The sequence below is a fragment of the Mus caroli genome, chromosome 5 (genome assembly GCF_900094665.2).
Source record: "Mus caroli chromosome 5, CAROLI_EIJ_v1.1, whole genome shotgun sequence".
Taxonomy (NCBI): domain Eukaryota; kingdom Metazoa; phylum Chordata; class Mammalia; order Rodentia; family Muridae; genus Mus; species Mus caroli.
In genome coordinates this window covers 133,078,000-133,087,278 of record NC_034574.1, presented here as the reverse complement: position 1 = coordinate 133,087,278, position 9,279 = coordinate 133,078,000, and the positions used below count along the sequence as shown (strand labels likewise).

Below are 9,279 nucleotides of genomic sequence, written 5' to 3'. Positions count from 1 at the left end.
CTTCCTTGGTGATGAACAGCAGTATGGAAGTGTAAGCCGAATAAACCCTTTCCTCCTCCCCGCCCCCCCCAATTAAATCTACACATTCTCATTTCTGGAGGAGAAAAGTCCCTCCACCAGGCCTGGGTACTAGTCAGTATATACGTCTGTACACATGCATATAGATACATAGCTGTATTTATTATCCTTTGTGGATGAGTGTGGATGAATGCATGTGTTCATTGTCCAAGTGGAGGCCAGAGGACAGCCTTCAGTCCAGTGCTCACCTTGCTTGCACATGCCTCATCACTGTTGTACACTATGAGTTAGCTGCCCTTCAAGCCTCCATTTCTGCTACCTCTGCCCTCCTTTCTGTGCATGCTGGGATCACAGACTTGCGCTTCTAAGTTCAGCTCTCTGTGTCACCACCACCTGGTTTATTTAGAACATTTTAAGAACATGTTGCCATTTCAGAAAGCCCCTGGGTTGCGTATGATGGTGTGTCACTATAATTCGAGTACCCGAGAGGCTGAGGCAAAAGGGTTGTAATTTCACCTATGTGCAGATTTAATGCCAGCAAGGTATAATGTGACCCTGACTCAAAAACAAAAAGCAAAGCCAAACATGATTCATTGTAAAACCGTGGAGATGACTCACTAGTGCTCGACACGCAGGAACCCAGGTAAAAAGCCGGGCATGGTGATGTGGAGGAGGCAGAGGCAGAAGGATCCCTGGATGAAGTAGGGTCTCTTACCTACCAACCTGGTTGAATTGATGAGTTCCAGGCCAAAATGAGACTCCACCTCATCCATCTGTCTGTCACGGCTGGGTCCTAGAACCCTGACTGGGACAGTGAGGGAATGAAGAAAGGACAGACACCTAGACAGACAGAAGAGCTGGGGTGGGTGGGTCATGCTTGCTGTAGTGGAGCAGCACAAAGGACACAAGTTGGACCCTCAGCACAGCAGGAGTGGCTCACTCGTGGGAGGTCTCTGAGTGTTGCCTGGGAAGCAGCAGCAGCAGTTGCTAGGTTCGGCATTCACTAGTCAGTGGTTTGCAGATGTGTTCTTGGACCAGAAGGAGCTTCGCTGTGCCTCTCAGCCTTGCCTTACAGGAGGAAGCTTTTGCTAATTGCCATGGGTCTGTGGCATCGTTATCCTTACATGGCAGTGCCCATGTCACCAGCACACTCTCAGGTCTTCATCTTCTCGTATACTCACCGTGTCCTTGGCTCTCCACAAGACCATGTCTTTAAAAGAAAGGAGGACAAGGGGTGGGCAGGAGAGATGGCTCAGCTGTGAAGAGCACTGGCTGCTCTTCCAGGGGACCCAAGATTCAGTTCTCAGCACAATAGCTAACGAGTGCCTGTAACTGCAGTTCCAGGGAAATCTAACTCCCTCTCCTGGCTTCTAGGGCACCGCACAAACCTGCTACACCCGTGTACATGAAAGCAAAACACACATGTGAAAAGAGCGAGGTAGATGGGATGCAGAATAAGAGACGAGGCTGACCTCTGGCCCCACCCACATTCACCAGTGCCATCGTGGTGCTGCTGTCTTCCCGTGGTTTGGGCTCCTGGTGGTGCTGATGGGTAGCATCTCTCTAAGTGCCTTTTGGCCACTGTGCGTCTTTGGAGGAATCTTTTTGTTTGTTTTTTGTTTTTCAATACAGGGTTTCTCTGTATGGCCCTGGCTGTCCTGGAACTCACTCTGTAGCCCAGGCTGGCCTCAATCTCACAAAGATCCACCTGTCTCTGCCTCCCAGGTGCTGGAATTAAAGGCATGCACCTCCACTGCCTGGCTGGAGGAATGCCTTTATAAACTGTCTGTTGTTAAGTTGCAAGCATTCCCTTCCTCCCTCCCTAACTGAGCTGTAATCCTTCTCCATGAATTTACCCATTCACACAGGTGAAGCCTCCTGCAGGGATTCTTCTGGGTGCTGTAGCTGGGGGAAGGGGCGGGTCTGGTGTGGGTGTTCGGCAGTGGCCAGAGTCCATGTGCTGAGCCAGCACAGGGAACGGGGAGGCCCCTCTCCCTGAGCAGCTGTCTTTACTTGTCATTTACCCTGTCTCTCTCAGGCCCACGAACATCCCAGGTCACTGAGTGGAGGGCCCTGGACCCCGGGCGAATGCAGATGCCGCAGGGGAACCCACTGCTGCTGTCCTACACCCTGCAGGAGCTGCTGGCCAAGGACACGGTGCAGGTGGAGCTCATCCCTGAGAAAAAGGGCCTCTTCCTTAAGCATGTGGAGTATGAGGTTTCCAGCCAGGTAACTGGGACTCACTGTGCTGGGGGGAGAGCCACAGAGCAGCCCTGGGCAGGGTGGTAGGACAGGGGTCTGGCTGGCTCTAGGGTGTGACCCAGTACCTGATGATGCAGGCGAGCTGGCCAGACAACTTCTGGATAGCTGCTGGTGCCTAGAGCTGCTTCTGACTCAGCTAGGCCTCTATCAGGTCCATTCTTTGACTGCTGTCTTTTTTTGCAGTCTTTCTCTCTGCCTTCCTTCCTGCCTGCCTGTGTTCTGTCTGCCTGCTTGCCTGACTGTCGGTCTCTTTCTTACACAGGATCTTGCTACATAACCCTGACTAGCTTTGAACTGATAGCAGTCCTAGTGCCCTGGCCTCCTCTGAGTTCCGGGATTGTAGGCTGAGCCACCAGACCGGACTTCTGGGAATCTTTTGAAAAAAAAAATATTTTATTTTTTTATTTTATTTTATTTTATTTTTTTGCAATAGGGTCTCATGTATCTCAGGCTAGCCTTGAACTCTCAGAGATGTGCCTCCCTCTGCTTCGTAGATAATGGGCTTATAGACATTTGCCACCATGCCCAGCTACAATCTTTATGTCTCTAGAGTGCGTGCCTGCAATGCCATTGTCCCAGTGCTGGTTTTCAAGATTGGCAATCCCCTGGAGATCAGAACATCAGCCCCGTGGGAGCTGGGTTCCAACCATTTCAGGGGAGTGCAAGCGCATGCCCCTCACACCTTTAGTGGCCCCACTTTCCTGCTATTGGGCACTCAAACGTCTGGGTTCATCAGACACAGCTCTGTTGGGACAGGTGTGGTTTGACGCTCAGCAGTATGTGGTATCCCCAAGGTACCAGATACCTTGGTACTTTTGTGCCTTCTTCCATGAATTTTGAGTGTCTTGCTCCAGTTAGAGTGGCTTTGGGAGAGTTTTGCAATATGTCCTGTAATAACGTAGTTCATGGCTGACACCATCTTCTGGTCTTGTATTGTTGTCAGCGTGTGAGGGATATTGCAGGGCAGAGCAGAGTCTACCTGGAGTTGTGGTGCTGGGCTGAGCTGGAGGGCTTCCCTTAGGGATGCTTCCAGGATAGCATATCCATCTGCCAATCTGTAGAAGCTGCGAGAACCTGGGGGAGGGTTCCAGACTGCAGTGAAGCAGGCCCTGCAACTGGGCCTGCCAAACTAAACGTGGGAAGCTGTGCTTGCCCCCGGCAGCCTCCTGCTTTTCCCCCTCCTTGCAGGCCTTTTTTTTTTCCCTGTTTTTTTTTTTTTTTTTTCCTTGTTCTTGGGATGTCTCTATTTCTCGATGCTAGGGATATAGGTAGTGTCATACACTACCATATCCAGCTTTTACCTTGATGCTGGGAATCTGAACTTGGGGCCTTCTGCTTGTGTAGTGAGCACTCCACCTACTTCGCCGCCTCCTCAGCCTTACGCAGTACGTTTTAAGAGCAGGTTTATACCCGTCCAAACAGTGAAGAATTCTCATCATGACAGAGAGCCATGCAAACATTATAATTTGTATTTCAATGTAGAATTCTAGAGCCTTTTTTTTTTTTTTTTTTGAGACAGGGTTTCTCTGTATAGCCCTGGCTGTCCTGGAACTCACTTTGTAGACCAGGCTGGCCTTGAACTCAGAAATCCCCCTGCCTCTGCCTCCTAAGTGCTGGGATTAAAGGCATGCTCATAGAGCTTTTACTTTTGGGAAAAACTTGGGGAGAGAGGGAGAGGAATTTGGTAACATTACTACTGTGAATTCTATTGCATGGTGGGAGAAGGCAAAAGGCGAGAGAGTTGAACTTAAAAGTCAGCTCGAGGTACAGTGTGAGTTTGAGGTCAGGTCAGCCTGGGCAGTTTAGTTAGATCAGATCTCAAAAAGTAAAATGAGGGGCTGGTGAGATGGCTCAATGGGTAAGAGCACCCGACTGCTCTTCCTAAGGTTCAGAATTCAAATCCCAGCAACCACATGGTGGCTCACAACCATCCGTAACGAGATCTGGCTCCCTCTTCTGGAGCATCTGAGGACAGCTACAGTGTACTTACATATAATAAATAAATAAATCTTTAAAAAAAAAAAAAGTAAAAAGAGGGCTGTGGCTGTGGCTCAGTGGTAGAGCCCCTGCATAGAGTCCCCCATAAAGAGGTTGGGGGCGTTGCTCAGTGTCAGACCACCTGCCTAGCATCCCCCAGTGAGGGGGGGGGGGGGGGGGGGGGGGTTGGGGGGGGAGGTTGGGGCGTGGCTCAGTGGTAGAGCTCTTGCCTAGAAGCCCTGAGTGAGGGACTGGGGCGTGGCTCAGTGGTAGAGCCCCTGCCTAGAATCCCCCAGTGAGGGGCTGTGGGCGTGGCTCAGTGGTGGAGCCCCTGCCTAGAATCCTCCAGTGAGGGGCTGGGGTGTGGCTCAGTGGTAGAGCCCCTGCCTAGAATCCCCCAGTGAGGGGCTGGGGCGTGGCTCAGTGGCAGTGTAGAAGGATTTATGTAGTTGCTGATGTCCTGCTTGCTATGCCCCTTTTGTTTTACAGCGCTTCAAGTCCTCCGTGTATAGACGCTACAATGATTTCGTGGTCTTCCATGAAGTGCTGCTTCACAAGTTCCCGTACCGCATGGTTCCAGCCCTTCCGCCCAAGAGAGTGCTGGGAGGTAAGGGAGGGCTCAGGGAGGCCTGGTACAGTGAAAGTGAGCTGCACTCCTGGTGGCATGTTGCCAGGTGGGCCCGTTGTAGCCCAGGCTGCTGCAGCTTGTGGTCTCAGAGGGGCTGGCAGGAGGGCTGCAGTGCACATGCACGTGGTCCTGCTGGGGTTGGAACTCTGGCTTAGCCCTGCCATGGTAGAGGAGGGTGGCCAGCCTCAGGTGCCTTCTTACCCCAGTGTTGCCCCTGCTGGGTGCTTTGTGCTATGCTTGGGATTACTAGTATCAGGCCAGCCATCACAGGATCTTTCTTATCAACTACAAATGACCCCAGAACCCCAATGAAACTTGATCAACTATGTGTTGCTGTAACAAAATGTCAGTCAAAAGCGGCTAAGGAAGGAAGGTGCAGCTGTCGTGGGGAAGGCAGGGCTACAGGAGCGGTCTGAGGCAGCTGCTGACACTGCATCCACAGTCAGGAGGAGAGAGAAGAGCTCAGCTCTTTTTCTGCTTTCTTCATTGCTGGACCTCAGTCCAAGGAATGGAGCTGGCCACCTTTAGGGTGTGTCTTTCTACTTCAGTTAATCGAATCTAGAAACTCACTCACAAACGTCCCCAGGACTGGAGATTCTAGATCTTATGAAGTTGACCATCAGTACAACCCATTAAGTGGGCAGCCTAATTAATCCTGGTGGCTAAGGCAGGAGTGTCATGAGTGCCAGACCAGTCTGGCCTACATCAGACAAGGTGCAGAGCCCGCCAGCTCACTTTCCTGGTGTCTCCAACCTTCTAGTGCAAGTGGACATGCACAGCGGGGGAGCTTGGTTAGGCTTTAAGTAGAGATACAGCTACCTGCCGTGCTGAAGCTCCTCACTGTGGCTATAGACACGACACGGTTCCATCTTACTCCCGCTGGGTGGCTCAGCTGCTGATGACTGCCCCTGGGACAGCTGTGCTCCCCACTGACAAGGAATGTTGCACGCCGTGGTAACTGGAAGATGAACTGTCAGGAAGGGACCGTTGTCTGCATCCAAGCTGGCTCTTGGCTCTTAAGTCCAGTCAAGGCTAATAAGTACCTGGAAGTTTGGCAAACACTGTCACCTGCCTCAGCATTTCTGAGAGCCCAGCAGTCTATGACACCTGGAGGGTTGAGTGGGGTGGGGATTGGTGGGCCTTATCTCACTGTATTTTTCTTTTTTGCTTTGTTTGAGTTCTGGCTACCCTAGAACTTGCTATTTATTTAGATCAGGCTGGTCTCTACCCCCTGAGTGTTAGGATTAAAAGCATGTGCTTGACTTTTAGTGTTTGTGTGACAGGGTCTCACTCTCCAGCTCTGATAAGCCTGGAGCTCACCAAGATTGCAGCCTTTTTGCTTCAGCCTCCCAAGTGCTGAAATTAAAGGCCTGTGCCACCAGACCTGGCCGGCTAAGCTTAGTTACCAGCAGTGAGCACTGGGAGGTTGCATTGCATTATCAGCACATTAAAGCTGCGTGTTTGGAGCTGGAGAGATGGCTCAGCGGTTAAGAGCACTGACTGCTCTTCCAAAGAGCCTGAGTTCAATTCCTAGCAACCACATGGCAGCTCACAACCATCTCTAATGGGATCTGATGCCCTCTTCTGGTGTGTTTGAGGACAGCTACAGTGTGCTCAAATACATTAAACAAACAAATAAAAACTATGTGTTTATAGCAAGGTGTTTTATCCATGTCCTCCTAAGTTGCCTTTCTTGTAGAGGGCTGTGTGGATTTTACTGGTTCCCAATTGCTTTTTGTTTAGGGTGGGGGTCTTACTCTGTGGTCATTCTGGCTTCAGGCACTCTGTAACTCAGGCTGTACTCCAGCTAGCTGTCGTCTTACAAGAGCTAGCTACACAGATGTGTGTCACCATGCCTAACCTCCCAGTGTTTTCCATTCCTCCACCCATGCGTGTTTGGGAGCTCTGTTGCCCCCTTGTGTTCTTAGCCTCTTAGCTGCTTGGAAACCTGCTCTGAGTGCTGACCCTGTACTGTCCTCCAGCCGACAGGGAGTTCATCGAGGGCCGCCGGAGGGCCCTGAAGCGCTTCATCAACCTGGTGGCCCGGCACCCGCCCTTCTCTGAGGACGTGCTCCTTAAACTCTTCCTCTCCTTCAGTGGCTCGGTAAGTGTGACCCTTGGTTCCGACCTGGGCGGAATCCTGGGGCCCGAAACTCTTGCTGAATTCCTTTCTTTATACCGCAGGCTGGCCCAGCTTGGGCTCATTCCAGAGACAATCCTCCTAACTTAGCCTCTCAAGTGCTGGGAGCCCAGAGGAGGGTTTTATTCCCTGAACCTGGGACTCTTCTCCTGTCTCTTGTTTGAATGTCCAGAGTGGATTTGTTTGTGATTGACAAAGCAAGACGTTCACAGGCTGGGCATCATTTTAAAGAGGCCTCCTTGTGTGACCCGGCGGCTTTGTGTACCTCTGTTTGTAGTCCACAGGAGATGAAAGCTTTTCTTTCATGGGGTTATGGTGGAGTTCAGGGCGTGACAGTGTGTGTGCCTGTGTTAGGAATCCGTACCTTGTCCTCTCTAGACAGCACTGTGATCAGGTGCGAGCCCAAGGGTTCTTAATTGTATGTGGAAGGTTCCCACAACTCTTCTTGGCAAGCAGGGTCTGTGGTGGGTGGGTAGGAAGGGAGGGGAACCTCTGTTTGAATGGACACTCGGAGCTTTCCAAGCCTTACTCAGTTGCAGGGCAGGGGACGTGGGGCAGTCAGGAGTTAGCACAGTTTGTTTTGTATGCTTGTGTGGGGGCCGTGTATGCATGAGTGCTTGTGTCAGTGAGTACTGAGATTAGAGTTGGATGGTAGGTGTCCTGCTTATCCCTCCTCACTGTACTCTATAGAGACAGGGTCTTTCACTTGGAGTCAGGCTGGCAGCCAGACAGCCCCAGCCATCCTCCTGCCCCTACTTCCCACAGCACTAGAGTTATAGGTACCTGTGGCCATGCACAGCCTTTTACATGGGCTGGGGTGTTGAACTCATACTCTCAAGTTTTAGCAGCAAATACTCTTATCCACTGAGACATCTCCCTAACCCAGCCTAGTGTTTGTGCTTGATTTTACTTCCCCAAGGGCAGTTGGCCTCTTTGGAAGGTCCCAGGCTTTCAATAGGTCGCATACACACCCTTAACTTTCCACCCCCAGTGGACAGTGCTTACAGCCTTGTTTCTTTTCTTTCTGTGGTGCTGTCTTTGCACCTTGAACCTCATGCATGGTAGGTACCGATCTGCTCCCTAGTGAGACTTTCCTAACCCTAGTGTGGTCTTCAAGCCTGGGGTGCAGTGGGGCTGAATTCCTGCTCCAGAAAGAGGGTGGAACCAGGAAGTCACCTGTACTCCAGGCAGAGGACTAGGAGTCAGCTGCCAAGGGTATCCAGCCCTCTGTATGATGGTGGGAAGCTCTCATGTCTGTCTATCCGAATGGATGGGGTGTGTCTGTGATGTCCCTGGTCTTCAGTTTCCCTTTTTGGTAAAAGAGAATTAGAAATGTTCTTTACACGCTTCCACAGAGACTTGGCTGCCCATTATGTGTTTCTGTGTTTCCCAGGTGACTCTTCAAATCGAAGGCTTAGCTTTGCCAGTGAGGCCTCTGTGCAGGGCCACATGTTAGTGCCTGGCCTGAGACTGAGTGCTCATTACCTTTCCTTTCCCACAGCCGTTCCTGTGTTCTTACAGATCCCTAACCCTGAGGATCTGTTCACAGGAAGCAGGCTCTCTTCCCATCCACTGCGGCACGGAGTGTGGAAGGTCTCCTGTCTGTCTCTGGGGTCTATGCTGGCCTGTTTAGATGCTACTGTGGTTCTGGAGAGGGGCTTTGCTCTGTTCCACAGGTGGAACTTGCTGGGCTGCTGTCTTTCTGTCAAGCTTTTCTTACAGTTTAACCCAGAAGATGAGTCTGAGAGACAGCCAAGGGATTCTGGAAGGCCGGTGGACCAGTTCATGCACAATAGCAAGTTTCTCTCCAGAAGGACTACATCTGTTTCTATGTTTTTAAGACAGGGACTGAAACTAGGAGTAATCCCCCTGCTTCAACCTCCTGAGTTCTGGGATTGCAGGCATGCACCACCACACCAAACTCCTGAGGAAGCTTGAATTTGTCTGTCTCCCTCTCTCTCTTTTAATAGTGTTTCATGTGTGTGTGTACTCACACATGCACATGCCTGTGGTGTTTGTGTGTGGTGTGGATGCCGATGTGGATGGCTGTGTGTGTGTAAGGAGGCTGAAGGAGGACATCTGGTATCTTGCTCTGTGACTCTCTGCCTTACCTCTTTGAGCCAGGGTTGGTTGCCCACTGAACCTGGAGTTATGCTGGCAGCCAGAAAGCCCCAGCTATCCTGTCTCCATTCCCCAGTGCTGGGTTACAGGCATATGACGCAGCGCCTGGCTTTTTTTTTTTTTTTTTTTTTTT

General features: G+C 51.1%; 1 protein-coding gene across 2 annotated transcripts in view; it reads left to right on the top strand.

The window, feature by feature from the left end:
* Snx8 (sorting nexin 8) overlaps positions 1 to 9,279 on the top strand; it is a 50,568-nt gene that overhangs the window by 26,550 nt on the left and 14,739 nt on the right. For both annotated transcript variants that reach the window (XM_021162988.2, XM_021162987.2), the window contains exons 2-4: positions 2,057 to 2,247; positions 4,747 to 4,864; positions 6,868 to 6,989. In XM_021162988.2, the coding sequence (XP_021018647.1) occupies positions 2,057 to 2,247; positions 4,747 to 4,864; positions 6,868 to 6,989 (431 nt within the window). The remainder of the gene's footprint in view (positions 1 to 2,056; positions 2,248 to 4,746; positions 4,865 to 6,867; positions 6,990 to 9,279) is intronic.